Genomic DNA, 24,002 nt, shown 5'->3' on the forward strand with positions numbered 1-24,002 from the left:
AACTTAGCAGTCTAATATTAAGTAAACAAATAAATAAATTGCAAAAGAGTAAAGTCAACTTCATATTTCTAAGTTAAAAGAAACTAAAAATATATATTCTGTAGTAATATATCAAGCTATTTTTTAAAATTCAAGAAAGTAAGAAACATGATTCAGGGTTATAGGATGCCCAGAGACAGGAAGAAGGACCTCATACATAAATGTTAGTTATTCTCAAAGCTTTAGTCCTTGTGTCGAATGATGGGTTCATTGATGTAAAAATAATAAAAGAAAAATAATGAATTAATACAAAAGGTATAAGAAGGTCTTTGAGCAGAAAGGTTGCATGAGAACAAGGTCTATATTCTTAAGCATTTTTGTACCCCCAATACCTAGGATATCTTAAAATAGTGATTTTCTTTAAATCATGACAGTACTTTCAGGAAAAGAATCTAGCTGATTTCTCACTTTTTTCAAACCTAGCCGTCATATGAGATTTGAAATATATACTAAGATATGCCTGCCATAAAATAAGCAGTGTTTTGGTCAAATTTGTGTGAAATTTAGAAGTTATCTATTCCAACTAGGAGCCAGGAGCTCTGTCCTTATAGTTTATCAGCAATTCAGAAGACAATACCTTAAAACTCTCAGCTCTCTTTTTAAAAGTCTCTCTCAGGGGGAATGCACAGTAATATTAGGAAGCAGTCTTTTGGAAGCCTACATACTGTATTTGATAACCCATGTGGAGAAACTTTAAAGGAACATAAATTTAGGGAAAACTTTCTGAGAAGTCTTGCATCTTCAATGAATTAGAGATTCCTTTCTTGCTAGTGTCAAGTGATATGAGGAAATATGGAAAATTCAGTGATCTTGAATTGAGACTCTGCACTACTAACTTTAAAAGGTTCCTTGGGACAGAAATGAGAACAGACTGAAACCTGTTGACCCCACCCTCTTGGCATCTGTGTTCACATTCCTGATCCCATACCTCAACTAACTGTACAACATAGCATGAAAATTTGCTTTTGAAAGTAAAAGTGACCGTGCAACATTAATTTTCATTGTTGCTGTGGTAAAGCATAGAGTGCCCCCATTTTCACAATTAACAGCTCTAAAAATGAATGACTCAGGGAAACTTTATAAGAAGATGTTGCCTGCCTCCCAGATATTTCCAAAAACATCCCTGAAGAAAGAGAAAATTGTTCATTAAGACATTGTTATTGTCCATGTTGGAACAGAGAAAGTTCTTTTTATTTCTCAACAAACAATGTAGAAGGAAAGAGTAATGGTCTTTGTTAACATTAGGCATCTTGGGAAGTGAACATTCATAGATTCAGTGCAGATAAAATCAAATCCATAAGACTTCAGCCATTCTTTAGTTAATCTAAAATTTTATCATATTGAATATTGCTTAAAGCGAGCCATTGGCTAAGCTAAATTACTTTTTTTCTGTTTTATGGAATTTTATCATTGTATTATATATTATAAAGAAATTGTGCCTGTTTCTTAAAATCAAACCATCCTTAGAAACTCAAGAAAAATCCTACATCTCTGTTTACAGAATGATGACTTACAGCTGATCAAGTTTTATTTTTTTTTTACAAAATGCTTATAATAAAAATAAAATCTTGTATGGCTTTTATGGTATTGATAACAATAAGGCATCCCATTGTTTTATGCCCCATACCTAAAGTGCATTTCCCTTCTCTTACCTTGAGCTATCCTTAGAAAAAAGATGTTATCAAAGAGGAATTTGGGGGAGAATAAACACTAGGATTTTTTACTGTAGTTTGAAGTAATGTTGCTTTATGACAAACCGAAAGAGACTTTTCCAATTAGCAGAGAGAGAAACACCCGTAGATCTTTAGCTACTGGAAGTGTTTATTCCCGCAAATGTGCATTCATGTCCTGCCTCATATTTACCTCATTAGGATGATTCTTCCCCCGACCCAGAGATCTGGATTCAGTTAAATTATCTGCCCACATATGGTACCCTTTTAAGAATCTCAGGGTCTGAGGTAGAAGAACTCTCAGAAGTTTCCAATTTCACAATGGAAGACATCAACAACAAGAAAATCAGGTACATAATCATTTTGTATTATTTGACAGATTCTTTAAAAATTGTATGAAAATATTTCAGCAACTGGTTGTAGCTCTGTTGAAAGAATATATTGCTTTGGCCCCATTTTTAAACAAAGATGTAGCCGTCTTACCTGGCTTGTCATCGTGGCTTATTCGTTTGATTCTTTTTGGCTTTTTATAGATACTCAGCTGTGTTTGAAACGGATGGTCATCTGGTTACTGATAGCTTCTATTTCTCTGTCTCTGACATGGACCACAACCATCTGGACAATCAGATGTTTACCATCATGATCACTCCTGCTGAAGACCCACCTCCAGTCATTGCTTTTGCTGATCTTATCACGGTAAACAATTCTTACATCAGTAAACAGTGAGTACTATAGAGAGCTGGAATCCATAGAAATATCATCGCAGGATTTCTGCCTAAATTGCTGCCAAGTATTTCCCCCAAAATATCCAGGCAGTGGTATCAAGATATGCATGGTTTTCAATCACAAGGTTTTATTAAGTTTGAAAATAAATATGCAAAAGATCAAATCATTATATCTACATTATTTAGCCACCATGCTAGCTGTTGTTAGTACTGGGAATAAAAATAGAAAAAGAAAGAAAGAAAAAAAATAGAAAAAGAATATATCTTTGAGGAGTTTATAATCTAATTTTGGCAGTAACTAAAACCTGGACAATGCCCCTGAATCACTCCTTAAATCAAGTCAGTATTTAGCACTGTAAACAATATTGACAGTTCCTTTCTGAGCAGAGCAATACAAATGCATTCTGATCATTCAGTACCCAGACATGAGTTCAAATTCCAGTTCTGTCACTTATCAGCTGAGTGACCTTGTACCATACACTTAATCTTTCTTTGCCTCGGTTTCCTTGTCTTTTTAAATTTTTATTTATTTTACATTTTGTTTCCTTGTCTTTTTAATTTTTTAATATATTTGTAAGAGAGGAGGTGTCACTATGTTGCCCAGGCTGAGCTTGAACTCTTTGGCTCAAGCAATCCTCCCACTTCAGCCTCCCTAGTAAGTGAGACTATGGACTTGTAGCCTCATACCTGGCTCCCTTCTTTAAAATATTATCATTTTCTACTACATAAAGAATTTCTCTAATGATTAATAAAATAGTATGGAAACCCCCTAGCACAGTACCCAGTTCATGGTAGGGAGTCCACAAAAGTTAATTCACTTTCCTCCCTGCTCCACGGACATACCATTATGCCAGAAGCTCAGGAGTTTTTCTGGTTTTGTTGAGCAACTGAAAGTTCATAAAACTGAGTTATTTCTAAGTGGTTCTGATATTCCTCCCATTTTTCCATTTTTACACCTTTGGGAAGCCATTTGGACTGTCCACATTCCCAGAGTCAGAGTGACCTTCCCCTTCATAATCTTCCTGCAGTTAGCTAAGAGTTGTTCAGGTGAAATGGCTGGACCATCTCCAGCAGGCTAGTAAAAAACACCAGGCTCAGGTTGCAGGGTTAGCATATAAAATAGAGCCCTAAAGGAAAAATTTAGTTTGAGCAACTGCTTTTACTTATAATGATTTATTTTCTTCCTTGACATTAAGATAAGCACTAGCTTTCAGATATGGTGAACCTTTCTTGCTACACACCTATAAATATATAATATAAGAGAATAAATGGGACTTTTATTCTGGTTGAGAATGCCTATAGGACACAGTCACCCTCACAGTATCTGCAGGAGAACTGGATCTATCATTCTCTAGCTGTGGGCTTTTGAATGTTGATGCAGAAGGAAGGTGGCCATCCTGGCAGGCAGCTGAAGTGAGGCGGGTGATTAGAATGGGCCAGAGCTGCTTTATAACCAGATCCATCACTGAATGAAGTACAGCTTTGAAGGGAGATACAGAAGTCATCACGTCTGAGTGTAGCATTGAGAGGCGCTGAAAGATTGCCTGGCTTCAGCAGCATACACATTCCTCATCTCGTCTGTAGAGGGTCTGCCTCCTCAAAGAAGTGGAACTAGTGCTGGAAGGTCACCCGAGCAGCACTTTGCAATCCAGCTCTTTTTTAACTGTGGTTATGTGAAATCACCAAGGACTATCTACGTTCTTTTCTTCCTTAGGTTGACGAGGGAGGGAGAGCCCCACTCTCATTTCACCATTTCTTTGCTACTGATGATGATGACAACCTCCACGGAGATGCCATCATTAAACTAAGTGCTCTGCCCAAATATGGCTGCATTGAGAACACAGGAACAGGTACCACTTCCTGTAGAACTGTTCAGGACCTTGAGAGAAGGGAGGATCGAGGGAGGAGGACCTTGGTTCCAACTAAACATGGAGATGGAGAACTATAGAGGAGTAGAACCGTTTCGAAGAAATGGAAGGAAAGTTTCCTTAATTCAACAAAAATGTATTGGGCATTTTCTGTGTGCTGGGCACTTACTTAAGCACTAGAGAGATATATCAATAAACAAAACAGACAAACCCCCTCCCTTCACAGTGCCTTCAATCCTGGTGGGGTGGGGGAGACAAATAAAAACCTAATAAATGAGAAGATTGTATAAGATGTTAGAAGGTGAATAAATTCTATGGAAAAAATAGAGCAGGGGAAGGGGATTTGGAATGCCAGCAATGGGGCAGAAGGGCTTGTGGATTACACTCAGAACAGAGTGTCCAGGAAATAAAAGTTCCTGTGCTTTTATTGTGAGGCAGCTGCAGTTTAGCTGAACCACAGCTTCTGTCTCAGCTCCTTCTACAGATATGACATGAATTGAAATGCAAGCTTGTCTATCTGTGACACCCTCTTCCACAGCCCTCCCCTCCACCATCTGCCCTGGGCTCTCTGGTGGTTATCACAGAGATGGGGAGGCAAGAAGGCATGTACTGTCCACAGGTCCCCTGAGACCTGCTGTGACTGGCAGTTGAGACAGCTCCTGGCAGGTTGCCGTGCTGCTTTCCCTGCACGAAGCTGCCTGAGAGCCAGTGCTGGGTTCTAATTGGCATGCAGCTAGCAGCTCCCATGGAGAGGCCACTGACTGCAGGTGTCTGGGGCCAGCATGGGGCCTGGGATTTGAGCCTGGTTACCAGAAACTCATTTAGCAGTGTTTTCTTATACAAGTCATGAGTCTTTTTTCCCCCTTGCCTTTCAATGTGTGCCTCAGATCTGTTTATTGAAGAATTAGGTTTATTTCAACAAATGTTTGTGCTAGATTCAGTGGATGTAAAGATAAGACACAAACCCATGTGCCTCGAGTGAGAGACAGATAGGAAGACTGATAAATTACAATAAATGAAAAATGCTAGGACAGGGAAAGGAACAAAGCGCTGAGAGAGTAAGTAGGACAAAGCAATGGCTTTTTCCTGGGAAGTAAAAAAGGCTGAGAAAGTGGCATTTGAGTTGGAACCCAAAGAGCTAGTGGGAATGGTGCTGGACAGAGGGAAAGTGGCATTTCCTGCAGAAGGAAGCGCATAGGCAAAGGTGAGAAACAATGAAAGGGTATCTACCCCCCACACCTTCTCTCCATGTGGTTTCTTATTAAGCCTTCCGAGCATGGTTTTGTATCAACCTGAAATTCACGGAGGTGCAGAGATATTCCATGTAGAGGACTAGCCATTGGCTAAGAAGTCAAATTTCTGGCAAGCTTCAACCTCTCTAAAAAGTGGTTCTCAAACTTTAAGGTGCAATAGAATCACCTCAAGGGTTGAATCTGCTGTGAAACAGATTCCTGGGGAGGCAACCCGAGTTCCTGTTTTAGGAGGTTGATGTGGCCCTGTGAATTTGTGTTTCTGACTAACTCACAAGTGATGCTATTGCTGCTGGCCCAAGAACCACACTTAGAGAACTGCTGCTCTACAATAATATTGGCAGAAATGTGAGAAGAACAAACAAGCATTTAAAAGGGCAACATAATTGCCACAAGGTATATTGACTAAAGACCCCATCCCTTGCCCCATGGGAGAGGCTTCTCTGCCTCTGTTTAGAGCTGAGTCTGTCTTCTGCATAGGAAACTAGCTGCTGGTCACCGTGGCTCAAGCCTGTCAGTTCAGCACTTTAGGAGAACAAGGTGGGAGGATTGTTTGAGCCCAGGTATTTGAGACCAATCTGGGCAACACAGCAAGACTTCATCTCTACTAAAAAAGAATAAAAATTTAAAAATTAGCTTGACGTGGTGGCGCATGCCTGCAGTCTCGGCTACTTGGGGTGCCGAGGCAGGAAAATCAGTTGAGCCCAGGAATTTGAGGCTGTGGTGAGCTATGATCACGCCACTGCCCTGTAGCCTGGGTGGCAGAGGGAGACTCTGCCTCAAAAAACAAAAGAAACTAGCTACCTAAATTTAGAACCCAGCTGATCAGAAAAACATCTTTTTAAAAACTGTTAAAAGAAGCAGCTTTTACTTTTTACCAAGAAAAGAAAGAGAATAATTGTTTTGTTAGATATGAAATCTAATGGCATGGAGTCTGAATTCATTCAGGACTGGCACAAACAAGACAGGACCTACCTGGATTCCCTCTGGGTATTGCTGTGTTCCAGTGCTATGCGGTAATGGATGTTCACAATGAGCGCCTGCGTCTTCAACACCTATTTAATTTGCACATCATATGTTCTGTTTAAGAAAGCAGGTAGCACATTAATAAGAAAGATTTATGTCAGAAATAGAAGGTACAGTTTTTTAAATGGAAAGGATTGGAGCTTAAAGGTTCAGTGACAGATTCACTTGTTGAACAGTTTGTTCTTCAACGATTTAAAATAAGACATTATTATACTTGTGTATATTTATAGGCATCATTTACGTAGGCTTTTTGTTTTTTTGAGACAGGATCTCACTCTGTCACCCAGCCTGGAGTGCAGTGGCAAGATCACGACTCACTGTGTAGCCTCAACCTCCCAGCCTCGAGTAATTCTCCTACCTCAGCCTCCTAAGTACCTGGGATAGAGGCATGCACCATCAGGCCTGGCAAATTTTGGGGGAGTATTTTTTGTAGAGACAGGGTCTCACTATGTTCCCTGGTCTGGTCTTGAAGTCCTGGGCTCAAGCAATCCTCCTGCCTTGGCCTCCCAAAGTGTTGGGATTGAAGACATGAACCGCTGTGCCCAGTCACTACTTAGGCTATTTTTGACACAAAAACACCACTTCCCTGTTTAAAGTGATAAATGGAAGGAAAAATTAAAAATTGGAAGGAATATTAGCTGTTCCTTCTGGAAACCCTGAACTATATGTCCTAGTGATTATTGGGTCACTGGCCACTTGGACCTCACTCAGCCTCTAGTGCCTAGAGGAATAAAAGCTGAGGGGTAAAATTTAAGAACATTTATGTAATTAAAGAAAAATATTGTGTAGAGGTCTTCTCTCAAATGAATTCTAATAAATGTGACACTGTCTAGAATTCAGGAAGTAAATAGCCTTTTAATTTATGATCTGATTTTTGCAAAGGATCCTGGAGAAGGAAAGAGGAAAGCCTCTGGCCTTCAGATCTGCTAGCTGTACTTTTCTGTGTTGATGTATATCCAGGAAATGTTTGAAGACTAGGAGTTTTCTTTTTCTCCTCTCTCTAGAATAACATTGTAATGACAATTTCAAATGAATCGATTAGACTCAAACTAAAATCAAGCAAAAGACAAGACATCTATCATTTAGATATTGCTTACTCTTCCCCTGGGCCTTTTGCAGTGTTTGGGGTTGGGGTGAGAGGAGTAATGTGAGCCAGCATTTTCTGTGGAGCTCTGAATGGTAACCGGGCATCTCAGTACCTGAATGGTGGTAACCAAGCACCTCAGTGCCCGAATCCTACCTGAACGTCATAGTATCTGAATCGTACCTGAGCTCTGAATGGTTCCAGAGCATCACAATAGCCCTGGTGCACTATCCCAGTGGCTGGGCTCTGACCCATGCAGAGGTTCCCTTAAGAAATTGGGAGGTCCCTTGGGATCTAATCAAACTCCACAGCTTCTGCACGGCAAAAGAAACAAGTCAGTAGAGTGAATCGGCAACCAACAGAATGGGAAAAAATTTTTGCAGTCTACCCATCTGACAAGGGGCTGATATCCAGAATTTACAAAGAACTAAAACAGATCTACAAGAAAAAAAACAAACAAGCCCATTCAAAAATGGGTAAAGGATATGAACAGACACTTTACAAAAGAAGACATACAGGAGGCCAACAAACATATGAAAAAATGCTCGGCATCACTGGTCATTAGAGAAATGCAAATCAAAACCACATTGAGATACCATCTCACACCAGTTAGAATGGCGATCATTAAAAAATCTGGAGGCAACAGATGCTGGAGAGGATGTGGAGAAATAGGAACACTTTTACACTGTTGGTGGGAGTGTAAATTAATTCAATTATTGTGGAAGACAGTGTGGCAATTCCTCAATGACCTAAAAATAGAAATCCCATTTGACCCAGCAATCCCATTACTGGGTATATATCCAAAGGATTATAAATCATTCTACTATAAGGACACATGCACACGAATGTTCATTGCAGTACTGTTGACAATAGCAAAGACCTGGAACCAACCCAAATGCCCATCGATGATAGACTGGATAGGGAAAATGTGGTGCATATACACCATGGAATATTACGCAGCCATCAAAAACGATGAGTTCACGTCCTTTGTAGGGACATAGATGAACCTGGAAACCATCATTCTCAGCAAACTGACACAAGAGCAGAAAATCAAACACCGCATGTTCTCACTCATAGGTGGGTGCTGAACAATGAGAACACATGGACACAGGGAGGGGAGCACTACACACTGGGGTCCATTGGGGGAAAATGGGGGATGGGGGTTGGGAGGTGGGAAGAGATAGCATGGGGAGAAATGACAGATACAGGCGAGGGGACGGAAGGCAGCAAACCACACTGCCATGTGTGTACCTATGCAACAATCTTGTATGTTCTTCACATGTACCCCCAAACCTAAAATGAAATTAAAAAACAACAACAACAATAACAACAATCTGGTTGGAAAAAAAAAAAGAAAAAGAAATTGGGAGGTCCAATGAAAACATGCTGCAGATGTTTCTTATATAAAAAGATATACAGTTAACACTACAGATGTTTCTTAGACTAAAAGATATGCATTTAACATTTTCTTATGTAGTGAAAGAGGGTTCCTTATGCAGGATGTGCCAGATAGAATGGTTTTGAAACTGGCTGGAGCATAAGGTAAAATGTCTGCTTCTGTATTGTCACTTGCCCTAGTAACATTTTCTGATCAGAGACTCCTAATAAAACAACCAATGGTTCTGTGTTATATACATTATTATGAGAGAGAGAGAGAGAGTGTGTGTGTGTGTGTGTGTGTGTGTGTTTGCATATTATCTCATTTGATTCCTTGTGGAAATGGCAGGGCAAATATATCCATTTACAGATGAGAAATGATCAGAGAGGAAACTGGGATCTGACTCAGGCCTTTCAATTCCTGATCTTGTGTTTATCCCACTCTCCCACCTTTATCCTCAAACACATTTTCATTTTTTGCTGAAAATGATACCTCGTTTTCTAGTTCAGCCTAGTAAGCAGAAATTGATAGATCAAAGTAAAAATGCTCTCTTGATGTTGATGCAGGTGATCGCTTTGGCCCTGAAACTACCAGTGACCTAGAGGCATCATTCCCTATTCAAGACGTCCTGGAAAACTACATTTACTACTTTCAGAGTGTTCATGAAAGCATTGAGCCAACCCATGATATTTTTAGTTTTTATGTGAGTGATGGAACCAGTCGTTCAGAAATTCACAGCATCAATATCACCATTGAGGTAAAGACTTTAGAAGTTGGAAAGGTTGAGCCCTTGACCACAATATTTCACACCATTAAACAGCTTTCTTTATAGGGACTCAAAAGCAAAAAAGATTGGATTTGACCTTCAAAGTTGAAGGTCATTTAAAAAATATAGCCTTCAGGAAATTTGTAGAATTAAGCTTGGCATTTGGGGAAGGTTTGAGTTAGAAATACGAATTTCCATTTCGAGATAAAGTTTATTTGTTCGGTGTGAAAAACAGTTTGTGAAGGTCAGACAGAGATGCCTTGCCAGTTAGATATTTAAATGAAAACTTATATATGTCTATTTTTGTCTGAAATTTTGTTTGGTTCTACAGGCATATTTGCCTTTTCTTATTTTACTGCGTTTATTTAATTGTAACATCAAAGAAATATGTTACTTGATATTGTATTTATTCTTATTTGAGCAACCACACAGCGTTGCTGTACCAAGAGAGAGATGGGGAAGGGGGAAGATAAACCTCAGAATGAAGTACCCACTACCTTGGGAAAATAAAATATAAAGAACCCTTGGCACTCTAAAGGATCAATGGTGGAAACGGGTTGGCACCAGGACAGGGAGACAGCTTTAGAAACCCACACTTTCAAATATGGTGTCCTCCTACAGGTACTGTCATATGCTTAGCATTTTCTAAGACAGTTCTGAGTTCAATTAGTGTGGTCTTTTATCTCCAAAATATATTAATACTTGTACTTGTCAAATCACATGTCCATATTTCTGGTCTAGAAAATATGGTCATTGTATTTATGGAAGATATCTGAGAATACTTTTATGAAATGTCCATCAGCTTCTTTTGAAGGGGACATTTTATTTCCTTTACTTGCTCGATTTTCAAACTAATCGTTTTGCTTGAGAAGTAAAGATGGTGACACATTAAATGCTATTTTAATAGTGAAAGTTTCTGTAGCAATGATACTGTCTCTGAATAATGTGCATTTTCTTTCTTCTTAAATATCTGTGTGAGATCTAATAGTTTATACTTTAATCAGAGGAAGAACGATGAGCCTCCCAGGATGACCTTGCAGCCCCTCAGAGTGCAGCTGAGCTTGGGAGTGGTGATAAGCAATTCTTCTTTGAGCCTGCAAGACCTGGACACCCCAGATAATGAGCTCATTTTTATATTGACAAAAAAGCCTGACCACGGTAGGGCACAAACTGCTATGAAAAGCTTCTTAATTGAGATGGCCGATGGGCTATTAGAAAAAACACATGTATTTCAGTTGATTATTTCTTTTCTTTTTCTGTATATGGTGCTTTCTTTGCATCAAAGTATAATCAAATTCACAGCTGGCTAATATTTTTTGGAGTCATGGTAGACATTGGTTGTTTAAGAAGTCTCAATCCCAGTTAATTAGTGTCTCTGAAGTTTAATTTCAGCTGTTTTTTTTCTTTTCTATGTAACTTTAAGCAAAAAAGATTTCAGAGTTTGCCTCTTCTCTTCTCAGAGTCTCTCTATCCTCTTCTCAAGGTAGACATCAGTGTTTGATAATCCTGAGCCATTTCATGCACCCTTGTAAATGCATATTAGACGTCTTTATGAACTTGTTTCTTTTGCAAAGAAAGCACTTTTCCTCATTTAAACCAGATGCAAAAACCACTGTTGGGATCTTCAACCTACTTCTTTTTTTAAGAGCCATCTCCCCAGTTATTGGCTAAAGTTCTGGAATGCAAGTGGGTGTCTCAATTCATTGTATTGCCCGTTGGTCTTTTAAAGATTAAGTTGTTGCTGTAGCTGAAGGGTTAATAGAAGATTATTGGGCATTGTAATTCACCTTGCTTCCATTCACTTTCACTTTCTTGAAAGAAGCACTTTGACTGTCCTGTTGTGGTACATGACCCTTGAAAATAGAAATATATGCTTCAATCTAAAAGATGCTTATTTTCTCCTTTAATTGAAAAGGAATTTAAAGCATATTCCTATCTCTCACTCTTGATGCCTTAAGAGAAGGACAGTGAGTAAAGAGAGTGCTATTTTCATTTTGCAGAAGGAAAAAATAAGATTTAGATAATGAAGTGAATTTGAATTCTTGGATGAAGATGTAATTTGTAAGTCACTGTATTACCGTATCCATCTGTGTCTCCTTAAGAGACTTTTTAACTAGGATAAGTGAGACTTTGTCTTCTTTATTTGTAGATGAGGCCACAGAGCAGCACCCTGTGCTTCTATGTAAAATGCTAAGCTGTTGGCACCAAGAGCCTCTGAGGCACTTGACATTCTACTCAGACTCATACTACTTGGCAAAATTAGACAATGTTTTGATTTTGTATGTATGTATTCTACCATTGTTTTGCTTTTCTTTACCTCCTTCCTCAGGTCATCTACTCCAGAAGCAAACTGCTTCAGAGCCTCTGAAGAATGGAATGGTTTTAGCCCAGGGCTCTTCCTTCACATACCAGGACATCCTAGCTGGGCTGATTGGGTACATTCCTGGTGTCCCTGGCATGGCAGTGGATGAGTTCCAGTTCTCCCTCACTGATGGCCTCCACATGGACACAGGGAGGATGGAGATCTACATAGAACTGCCTACAACTGACACACCCCACTTGGCTATAAACCAAGGCCTACGGCTCTCAGCAGGTACCACAAAAATCAAGGAGAGTGGCTATGGTTTTTATATCTTCATTTCTTCTTTGTCCAGTATGTAGTTCTTTCTTCCAGGTTAGTGATGTGGGTGGATCTTAAAGTAGCTGTTCTGTACTTGGGGAGATTAGAGTTTTGGAAAACTGTTTAGGGATACTAAGAATTGTTAGTGACAAATGTGAACCTCCAAAATTCTTTGGACCAGATGCCTATGTATGTGAATTTGGGAAAAGGTTGAGAAGAGTTTATAGTATTCCCAGGGCCCTCAAAAATCTTAATTTATTTAACTACTCATAGGCACAGGTTTCCTTTAACATTACTCCCATTCAACAAATCCTATGGAAACACGTAACAAAAGAAATACAGCAGAATTTTTAAGATGCTTATTTAAAAAAATCCAGGGAGGGGCAGCTGGGAACCCATCATGCATTAAAAATGATTATGCAAATAATTGAGAATTATCAGATACGATATTCTAGGATTTAACATTCACAATTTTGTTCATGTTTAAGCAACATTGGAGGACCTGTGACAAGTGTTAGTCTAGAACAGTTTGCAGTTGGAAGTTACTTAATTAAGAAGTGGACCTTTTGCCCAGGGTGTCTGCATCTTACTAGGGTTCTGTTCTTTGTTTGTTCTTAGTTTTATGTGTATTTTGCAGTGAAAAATATATGGTATAATAATATTGAAAAACTTGGTAGTTCTCAAAGGTCTTAGGTATCAAGTCTAAGATTTGACTTTATCCTACTTATAAGCTAGTAAACTAACCTGTTACTCTTTCATGGATGCTGGTAGAAGATAGAAGATTCCCCCATCAGAGACACAGCACTCTTGTTACTCATAGCACAGTAGGCAGCATGGGCATCTGCAGGTTTGCATCAGTTCCCTCTGCCATCCTAGTCCCATAAGGGTGAAGTAGGGGACCAAGATAGACACTTTCACATGCAGTAGGATGCATTACAGAAGAGAATACTGAGCTTGGGAAATTCTCCATGTTATAGCAGCAGAACACAAGTCTTATTTTTGTCTGAGAGGAAGACATTACCTCATCCCTCAAGGTTGCTCCCTGAGAGATAGCCTGGGTAAAGCATGGTCAGGGCCTTTGTGTTCTTGGTATTACCCACTAAGAACATGCAGGAGTGTTCACAGCCCATGGTAGATTGTCACTCCAAACACCAGGATGTATTACGCATGAATGACTAGGCTCTACTTTACCGGAATTTACTATTTTTAACATGATAAAGTGGCTGAAGAATAAAGCAAGTGGCAAGATCCTGAGGAGTTTGCCATTAGCCAGTGCCTTATCTTCATCCCCAACACGTGTGCAGTGCCCAGGGCCCAGAGGCTCAGCTCTCCTTGCTACTAACAGTCCGCACATCCTCTGTTCTGAGGGATGCTGATTTTCACTACTTGGTCTGAGATGGCAACTGAGATGGCAACAAGATATGTTTGAGTTTATGTAAAGCTATTTTTTTCTGATTTGGTGATCCTCAAGACAGTAAATAAACTAAACCCAAGCAGATTTCATCATAGATCTAGGAGTTATTTGCATCACAGACCTGGGAGTTATTCTATAGATCTAGGTACTAACTGATAGGTCACTGAGTAAGAGGAGCATAGAATGAAAATGGACCAGTAGGAAAAAAGTGCTTAGTTGTAAACTCAAGGGATAATTAGCAAATCGAAACATTGGGACTCTTTCACTAGGGAAACTATAATGTATTCAGCTGCAAACTGAGAAGGGCAAGTGCCTGGTTCCTAGACCCAGTGAAAATGTGGTAATTTGTTCTCCAGTCGCCTAAAATCATTTGATATCCCATTCAAAGGAAATGTTGGGGAATAACATACTCTCTTTCATTCTCTCCCAAGGGTCTGTAGCACACATCACAGAACAGCACTTGAAAGTGACAGATATTGATTCAAATGACCATCAGGTTATGTACATCATGAAGGAAGATCCTGGGGCAGGGCGCCTGCAGATGGTGAAGCATGGCAACCTAGAGCAAATTTCTACGAAAGGCCCCATCCAGAGTTTCACCCAGGCAGACATTAGCCAAGGTCAGCAAGTTCTCTTCTGCCCAATCAGGCTTCCATAGACTGCACCTACAGTAGTAAAATGGGAGTTAAATGTCTGGTAGCCTATGGCAATAAACTATGCACTCTTTGTTTTGAATAGCTTCATTTGTTCTCTTCTTTGTTTCCTCATTTATTTTTTGTTTTATTTTGTTTTGTTTTTTAAAAAGCCCTAGGCCAGGCATGGTGGCTCATGCCTGTAATCCCAGCACTTTGGGAGGCTGAGGCAGATAAATCACCTGAGGGCAGGAGTTCAAGACCAGCCTGGTCAGCATGGTGAAACCCCATCTCTACAAAAACACAAAAATTAACTGGGTGTGGTGGCACACACCTGTAATCTCAGCTACTCAGGAGGCTGAGGCAGGAAAATTGCTTGAATGCAGAGGGGTTAGTGAGCCGAGATGGCGCCACTGCACTCCAGCCTGGGCAACAGAGTGAGACTCCATCTCAAAAAAAAAAAAAAAAAAAAAAAAAGGCCCTATCTTTTTTGGGTAAAATGTATTCATGCTTTGACTTAGCATTGATGGCATTTGCAGATATTATGGAGAGAAAAAGTCATTTTGACTTGCTGTGATGCTAAAAAGTGTATATGAGAGAGAAGGAAAAAATAAGTGAGTTGGGATGGATTAAGGTGAAAATTACGCTTTCCTTAGGTGAGCAATTTATATCTCTTTTCAGCTCCCCAGAGAGCACAAGTTAATGAACTAAGCAAAATGGAAGGGCATAAATCGGAGCTGCCTAGGGGAAATTACATGGCTCATCCCTCCTGCAGGAAATGCTGATGTAATGTAAAGGCGTAAATGTTAAATGCTACGTAGTTACTGTACAGTGCTTTCAGGGGCACTAAAAGGAAAAAAATAGTTATATATTGGGGAAGAAGTAATCTAAAGTCATGTGATGATGTGCAATTTTGTTTAGAAGTGGAAATATACCCCTGCAGACTATAAATAAGGGTCCTGCTCACACACTGACACCTAAAATTAACAACAGCTGAATTCTCATTGGACCTGGCTGCACTTTGGTGAAGGCCAGGGGGAGAGGCAAAAGGAGAATGATTCCTTAATTATTCCATGTGTCAGTGTCTACTTTTAAAAGATAAGACCCAGCTGAACATGGTAGCTCACGCTTGTAATCCCAACACTTTGGGAGACCAAGGCAGGCAGATCACGAGGTCAGGAGATCGAGGCCGTCCTTGCTAACATGGTGAAAACCCATCTCTGCTAAAAATACAAAGATTAGCTGGGTGTGGTGGTACGTGCCTATAATCCCAGCTACTTGGGAGGCTGAGACAGGAGAATCACTTGACCCCTGGAGGCAGAGGTTACAGTGAGCCAAGATGGTGCCACTGCATCCAGCCTGGCAACAGAGTAAGAATCTGTGTCAATCAGTCAATCAATCCATCAATAAGACCAGCCTTCTCTTCCCAGAAATTTGGTTATATTTATATTGCCAAACTGATAGATGCTTTTAAATGATGCTGTAGGTTAACAAAAATGTAATACCTTTTCATTGAACTTCTCCCTTTAGATCCTTTTGAGTTCTATGTGGAGTTTATTTGTTGGTTGGCTATAGCCCATGTTGCTCGATGAATTGGGCAATTTTTGAAAAGCGAAGAGTTCTGGGAGAATGTGAGGTACAGCTCTGTGTCTTTTTGCCCCGTGATACAGGCATATAATAGGGTCACTCCAGGTGATGTGAGTGTGGTCAGTGCACATTTACACATGGGCAGTTTCGTGGATCTAGTTTTTATGAGATATCCTTAGAGGATGAGCTGATCTTTCAAAAAGGCTCAGCCTCAACCATGAGAAATGTCATTTAGGGTGATTTTGTTATGAGAAGGTCTTTGGTTATGAGAAAGTAGATGGTGGGAGAGGAAAAGGAGGAAATGAAAACATTAGATTAAAATGTCAAAAGCAATGACAAAGCAAGGAAGGTGTGAATTGATTCTTCAGTGTGAATACCAATTGAATTCCCACCTCTTGCTTCAGAAATAAGGGCAGAAAGCACAATAGCAAATCTTGACTTTTTTTTTTTTTTTTACCTTTTTATAGGCCACATAGAATATAGTCATGGAACAGGAGAACCTGGTGGGATCTTTGCTTTTAAATTTGATGTGGTTGATGGAGAAGGCAACAGATTGACTGACCAGTCATTTTCCATCAGCGTTCTAGGTAAAGGGACATTTGGTTTTCTGATATATAACTACTTTAGCAGTTCTCAGGTTATATAGTTTATACTTTGTTCACCTCGAGGCTCGAGTTCTTCCCTTTACCTAGTTGGTGTAGAAATGGAAAATCATACCCCCTTTACTGCACAAAGCCCTGGCTCCTTGGTGTGCTCTCTAACACACAGGCCTAGAGGTGACTCAGATCTTACTTTTTGGCACCAGCCTAGAGTTAAACAAAGGAGGCTGAGACGATCTCATTTCAAAACACTATTTCTGATATTTTCAGAAGACAAATCCCCACCAGTCATCATCACCAATAAAGGACTGGTCTTGGATGAAAACTCAGTGAAGAAAATCACCACCCTGCAGCTGTCTGCCACTGACCAGGACAGTGGGCCTGCAGAATTGATCTACAGAATCACCGGACAGCCACAGCTGGGCCACCTGGAACATGCAACATCACCAGGTAAGTCTATCATCGCTTGATTCATTGAACCAAAACTTGGGCCTTAGTAAGTGTTGAGGGCAGCCACATCATGTATCATGTATACCTAGAATCTGCTTTAATTTGTATTTATTTTCTGCCTCACTAATTTTGACCATTTTACACTGGCTTGTATTATACTTAGCACACAGCAGGCGCTTAATGATTACTCACTGAAGGTAAATTAAAATTACATGTAAAAATTTTCTGTATGCAATCTTGTCTCCATAACTAGATTGTAAATTCCTTTAGGGCAAACACTGCATCCAGCTTTTCATCTATACTCGCTTGAGCACATGGCATTATGCAAGGCACTCTGCATGGCTTAAAAATTCAATCCAATGAATAGTGAGTGAGCATGTGTACTGAGCAAGATTCAGGAAATGAAGATGAATGAGATATAATCCTTGCCCTCCAGAGTTCTCTGTTGGGTAAGATTTGGAACCTCTGCACATAACCATAACTCAGGAGAAAATATGGCAGGTGTTTTAAGAAAGGTATAAACATGGTGTTATAGGAGTTTAAAAGTGGGAGAGGTTACATTGGGTGAGAAAGTGCACAGGGATGGCATTTAAGAGTGCCCTTGGAAAACAGAGTTTGGGGATACAGAATTTGTATTCTTTCCAGAGATGGGAGTAGCATGGGAGGCACATTGAAAAAACAATAAGTAGGCCAATTTAACTGAAGCACATATTCTAAAAATAGTAGGAGATGGGGGCTCATGGGTAGATTGAGAAAAGGAGGAAATGAAAACATTAGATTAAAATGTCCTTATGGAGGATCTTCAAAGCTGGGATAAGTAATGGCTATTCAGTAGGCAACAGTGAGTCACTGTGGAATTTTGAGCGAGGAGGAAAAGTGAAATTCAACAGGTAGTGTCTAACAGGATGAACTGAAGGAAAGAAAAAGGAGGCAGTGGCAGGGGTTAAAAAGTTTTCATATTTGGCCAGGTAGAAAGCAGTGGGGTTTCACCTAGAGCAGCAGCCATGAGAATAGGAAGGTGAAAATAATGTGTGAGAGAATTCCTATACCTAGTGAGTATTCAGTAGACATTTGTTGGTTGAATGAGGAAGGAAGAAAGGAAGGAATTTCAGGGAAGAACCTATACAAGTTGGCAGCTGAATGAATGTGAGTGACAGGAGATATTTGCTGAATAAAAATCTAGATCCAGGCACAGTGGCTTATACCTGTAATCCTAATCCCAGCACTTAGGGAGGCTCAGGTGAGAGGATCTCACTTGAGCCCAGGAGTTTGAGACCAGCCTGGGCAACATAGTGAGACATCATTTCTTTTTTCTTTCTTTCTTTTTTTTTTTTTAAAGACTAGATATGGTGGTACACATTTGTAGTCATAGCTACTTGGGAAGCTGAGACTGGAGAATTGTTTGAGCCTGGGATTTGAGGCTGCAGTGATCTGTGATTGCACCACTGCCCTGCAGCTTGGTGACAGAGCAAGACCCTGTCTAAAAAAAAAAAAAAAAAAAAAAAAAAAAAAAAAAAAAAAAGACAATCTAAGGGTAGAATTATCTTTATTTCTTAGAACATAGTGGCAGTGACAGCATGTTGGGGATTTAGATCTTCATGGATTCTTTTCAGATTTTAGGTTATAAGAGTCTTCATTAATTCAACCAGGGAAACCGAAAAACACAGGAAGTTCCTGCCCTGATTGTACCCACTTTCTAATGCGAGGATTCTGACAACAAGCAAGCAAGCACATATATGCTGTGTCAGAGGGTGATGAGTGTCCAAGAGAAGTAAGGCTATTCCAGGGGGGAACACAGGGAGCAAGCAGGTGAGGGAAGTCCTCTGTAATAATATGACAGTTGAACAGACATCTGAAGAAGGCGAGGGAGCTGGCCAGGCTGAGGCATTTAAAAATAAAAAAGGACATTCCAGACAGAGGGATCAGCAAATGTCAACATCCTGAGGTGAGTTCCATCAGGCAAATCACGATGCAGCAAGGAGACCAGGGTGGCTGCAGCAGAGTGAATGAAGGGGGGAGCTGGGAGCGATGAGCTTTAAAAGGTGGAGGGTGATCAGATGGAGGAAGTGAGGAAGGAAGACTGCATCTGGGTCCACAGTGATGGTGGAGGAGGGCATGTTGTACATGTCTGGCAAGAGGGCGTACACAGGGATGGAAAGATTGGCTAAAATCCCTAGTGGGAATTAGAGCAGGTCACCTACCATTTTGTCTGTAAGTTCCTGGGGGAACTATGCAGAGCAGCGCCCCCAAGACCTTGGCTGCTGAGATATTAGATAATGAATTCACAGCTAATTGCCTCTGCCAGAATTCTGTCAGGTTGCTGATTGTATCTCTCCTAAGATGAAAGAGCAGACTTGGCTGTTGTGTTAGGTGACGAGGGCATCCACACCGTGCAGAGCCTTCAAAAGCTCCAAGCTCCCTGCAAGGCACTGCAGTTGCCTCCCTGCTGGTCAGTAGCAGCCCCAGCTCTTCCCTGACCCCAGCTGTGTTGAGTCCTGTTGGGGAGGGGAGGGGGCAGGCTCCAAATTTGCTTTTTCTGTTTTCACAGCTCTCAGCCTTTCCTGGGCTTAAAATCTGGTTTCCGAGACCAAGCCAGCTCTGGTTCAGGAGAGGCCAGTAGGTGATCATGCTTCCCGCTCCTCCGAACAGCGCCCTCTGAAATGGAGGAATGCTCTGTACCTGGGACGGTTCTTTCACGTGCCCTTTTCTGATGGGCTTGACTTCCTAATTCACATCTTTCCCCAGTTCCTACTAGTTTTTCTCAATCTGCCTGTTTTCAGTAACTCTTGAGTAGAGCAGATACAAGGCTGCAGCCCTCTTCTCTTTACACTGGGGGCCCTCCCCTTGGCTAATGGAACAAGTCTTCCTTGCCCTCCTCACCACTGACCCCACACTGAGCTCCTTCTGTTGCAGTTAGCCAGGATTGTCTCCTTCCCTACCTCCCCCGCATGAAAAAATGTCCATGGGTTTGATTGTTTTTACATGTCAAAAGCCACCCTTTGGAGGAAGTACATGTTGATTACTTACTAGCCTCCCTGAAGACAGATGGCTACAGCTTAGCAAAAAGCAGCAGCACCTCCCTACTTGTCTCAATGGGTGAGGATGGGTTTACCAGAAGTTGGGGTTGGTGGGGGGTTTCAGTTCCTTCCAAGAAGAGCAGAGCAACTTCTAGGCCAGTGTCTGTAGTACAGGGCACCAAAGTATTTATTTGGGGACCAGAGTCCTCCTGTAATTATTAATCACAGGTGCTGCAGACACCCTCCTGATGGTTAACTGGATAATAGACTTACTTTCATGCTGTCTTGCTTGGTCAGCTGATTATAATTGATTGTCCTCTGTAAAAAGAAAAGGTGGGGAAATCTCTTCTTCACCATAGGAGATGTAGGGAGCCATCTGCCTATGCGAAGTGTGCAGAAGACAGACCTGAGCCTTCTGTCACTGGAGAGAGTCCAGTCCCTGTATATGCTGTCTTTTCAAGATTGAGCAGGCCACACCCTCATATCAGGGTTTCTATCTATCAGTAGACCCCAAAGACCCTGTTTTTCTTGGGATATTAGAGTAAGGAGTTATATTAACTAGGATAGAAGCTAGGCTGCTGGACCTAGGAGACTCTAAAATATAATGACTTCAACAAGACATTCGTTTCCTTTCAGAGTAATCCAAAGGCAGGTGATTCCAGGGTGTGAGGTGGCTCAGTGATCCTCAGCGTGAGGCTTCTACCTCTGGCTCAAGGTGAATGCTGCAGTTGTGGTCATCCCCCAGCCAGCAGGGAGGAACACATGACACATTTTTTTTTTTTTTCAGTGGAGTGCAGTGGTGCGATCATGGCTCATTGCAACCTCCACCTCCCAGGTTCAAATGATTCTTGTGCCTCAGCTTCCCAAATGGCTGCGATTATCAGTGCACACCACCACACCCAGATAATTTTTGTATTTTTATTAGAGACAAGGTTTTGCCATGTTGGCCAGGCTGGTCTTGAACTTTTGACCTGAAGTGATCTACCCACCTTGGCCTCTCAAAGTGCTGTGTTTACAGACATGAGCCACCGCGCCAGGCCTCAAAGAATGCATATCACTTTTGATCACCTTCCAGTGGCAAGAGTGTATGTACACAAAGCTGTGAGATGGCTGGAAAATGTAGAATCTAACTGGTCGTCTAATTATTTAACTAATAGGAGTCATATCTTTTGCAAGCAGGAGAGGAGTAATACTGGAATACAGCAATTTCTTGGACAGCACTGGTTCTCAAGGGGTAGGGCATTTGGTTGTCACCCCTAGGGTACAAGTTGTTGCACTGCTTCAAATGGGGATGAAGGGTAATGGTGGCTAAACAAGCATTTGGAGGATAGAGACAGGGATGCTCTTAATAAATGGCCAGCAATGAATGCGATAAGCCCTGAACCACGTAACTGTTCTGTCTAAAAGGCCAGTAGTGGCTTAATTAGAAATAATAGGCTATGGTATCTAATCCGACGTCTGAATCCTTGTTCTTAGTTTTAGCTTTGTTCCCAGTAGAGCATATTGAAGTCAGCATAGCTCCAAGAGACAGCCCTCAGCACAACACAACTCACAACACCTTACTTATTTCCATCGCACCCCATGTGCTTCATTCAGGACTTAGGCAGTTGCTGCTTCTGCAATACTTCAAGGAGGGCTACCTCATGCTGGATTCCCCTCACCAGTTACAACACACCTTCCTCAAAGCCTGAAGTGACATAATGACTGCTTGGGCAGATGAAGAAAAGATCCTCTCCGATCTGTCAGAATTCCTAAAAGCATTGAGATAGCCATTAAAAGGCTCTTTGCTGATGGACAACCGGGGGCTCCTTCTTGCATCCATGAGTGAGACAGCCACCGTTGCTTTCCTCCCGCTGTGGAGTCCACTGGAAGCTGAACACGAGCCCAAAATAAACTTTTCAAATGAAGTTAGTGTTTAGCAAAGGCAAGCAGAGGAGGACCCTTGTACAATAGGAGGACAGCACCAAGGGGTACCCGAGGTCGGTCTCCTCGCCTGTCAGCCCACAAAGCTTCTTGATTCTGTAAGCGATGCTGCTGGAAGAAAAGCATTGTGTACAGTGCTCAGCTTCATGCAGCCTCTGTGAATCAGAGGCTACAAGGAATATTTCCCTACCCTTCTGGGAATATGGAACCAACCCCTGTGGTGATGTTGTTTTAACCATTCTCAGGTTTCTATCTTGCTCTTAAATCTTAAAATCAGGCAGATGAAGAGCTTTACCCTCATCAAATTGAAAGTCCTTTCATCAGCTATTTACTAATCACTGACGTACCCATGAAAATGAGTATCCTCAAGGATGAGTCTAGACATCTTAAATCCTTAAATCCTTTGGCTATGACAAAACTCTGCGGGGAACTTTCTTGCTAAGAGTTAACTTATCAAGGTGTCGCCCACAAATTTTCCACTTTCTGCTTTGTACTCACTGCCAAGTTCTCATCTCTTGAAGGAGCTAAATTAAAGCTCCAAAAAAGGTAAACGCCCTTTCAAACAAGCATCTCTTCTCTTCCCTACCTCAATTGGCCCTTTAAGTTCACTTCTGAAAGTTCTAAGGGAAGTGGACATTTTGTCCAGAAGCCATAATATCATCTCGACCAGATTTCAAAATGGAGGGATAGCATCATGAGAGCCTGTGTGGCTTGGATAGATAATACTGTCCTTAGGAAATGCACAGAGAGAGGTCAAAGTAAGGACTTCCATGTAATGTCTTGGGCTTTGACTCAGCCACCTCCATAAATCAGAACCCCCTAGAGTCCAGGCTGCCTCCTAGAGTGTGTGAACTGTGGATAGTTAAACCTGTTCAGTTGTGTGTGCAGCCTCAGCCCGTTCATAATCCTCATTCCTCACTAGTTTTCTGTCTTTGTGAAGGTTAGCCTGTATCACATCCTCATGTATGGAGAAATTGCAGTATGGAGCCCTCTTTAGGCAACCTAGTCATGACTGAGCTTTAAGTGCCACCTCTTATCAGTTACCAGTTTAGTGACAGTCATATGAAGCATAATTTTTATTCACCAGATATAAATAGTTCTGTCAGTAAACTCACACAATTTCTCTTATTAAAAATATTGCAGAAATTGAAACAGAAAACCAAATATCGTGTGTTCTCATTTATAAGTGAGAGCTTAACATTGGGTACACCTGGACATAGAGATAGGCAACTTAGGCACTGGGGAGGGAAGGAGTGGGGGAAAGGCTGAAAAACTTACCATTGGACACTGTGTTCACTATATAGGTGACAGGATCAACAGAAGCCCAAACTTCAGCATCACACAATATACCCTGTAACAAAACTGCACATGTATCCCTGAATCTAAAATAATTTTTTTAAACCTGCAGAATCTTCAGACATAACCAACACCCCACCACTGCACAGATCAAGTAAGATCAAATACTTGATCTTGTTGTCATCCACCATTTTATCTGCTACCTCTGAGGGGGCTATGACTGTTCCAGCTACAAGAGATGACAAAAAAATACAATGAAATAAGGCAATGTGTTGCACTAGCCTATGTGACTCATATAGTGCAGAAAGAAAGCATTGAAGACACAAAGAAAGAAACCAAAGCAGGTTTTCTGATTGTTCTTTTACTTTTCTGTTACATCAGGGGTTCTCAGCTTTGTTTGGACATTACAATCACCTGAGTGCTTAGAATGTTACACAGGCTAATGTTACACATTGCAATCACCTGAGTGAGTGGCATGTGTTTAAAAATAATGATGCCTGGGCCCTACCTGAACCAATAAATAAAGTCTCCTAGAGATGGAGCTTAGAATATGACAGTCTTTTAAAAGCGCCTCAATGAAATTCTATTTATAGGCTGAGTTGTAATTACTTACATATGGTACTTGTCATATTAGAAAGGCTTCCTTCCTTCCTTTTCT

The 24,002-nt window shown here is 41.0% G+C and overlaps 1 protein-coding gene across 7 annotated transcripts in view; it reads left to right on the top strand.

Moving 5' to 3' along the window:
• Window positions 1-24,002, top strand: part of FRAS1 (Fraser extracellular matrix complex subunit 1) — a 460,403-nt gene that overhangs the window by 353,342 nt on the left and 83,059 nt on the right. For 6 of the 7 annotated variants that reach the window (XM_074396330.1, XM_074396334.1, XM_074396333.1 and 3 more), the window contains 9 exons: window positions 1,911-2,059; window positions 2,243-2,405; window positions 4,149-4,284; window positions 9,607-9,797; window positions 10,811-10,964; window positions 12,136-12,399; window positions 14,272-14,460; window positions 16,527-16,646; window positions 16,929-17,108. In XM_074396330.1, coding sequence (XP_074252431.1) covers window positions 1,911-2,059; window positions 2,243-2,405; window positions 4,149-4,284; window positions 9,607-9,797; window positions 10,811-10,964; window positions 12,136-12,399; window positions 14,272-14,460; window positions 16,527-16,646; window positions 16,929-17,108 — 1,546 coding nt within the window. The remainder of the gene's footprint in view (window positions 1-1,910; window positions 2,060-2,242; window positions 2,406-4,148; window positions 4,285-9,606; window positions 9,798-10,810; window positions 10,965-12,135; window positions 12,400-14,271; window positions 14,461-16,526; window positions 16,647-16,928; window positions 17,109-24,002) is intronic. The other variant, XM_074396331.1, reaches the window with a different exon arrangement.

Source organism: Saimiri boliviensis, chromosome 3, assembly GCF_048565385.1.
Source record: "Saimiri boliviensis isolate mSaiBol1 chromosome 3, mSaiBol1.pri, whole genome shotgun sequence".
NCBI lineage: Eukaryota > Metazoa > Chordata > Mammalia > Primates > Cebidae > Saimiri > Saimiri boliviensis.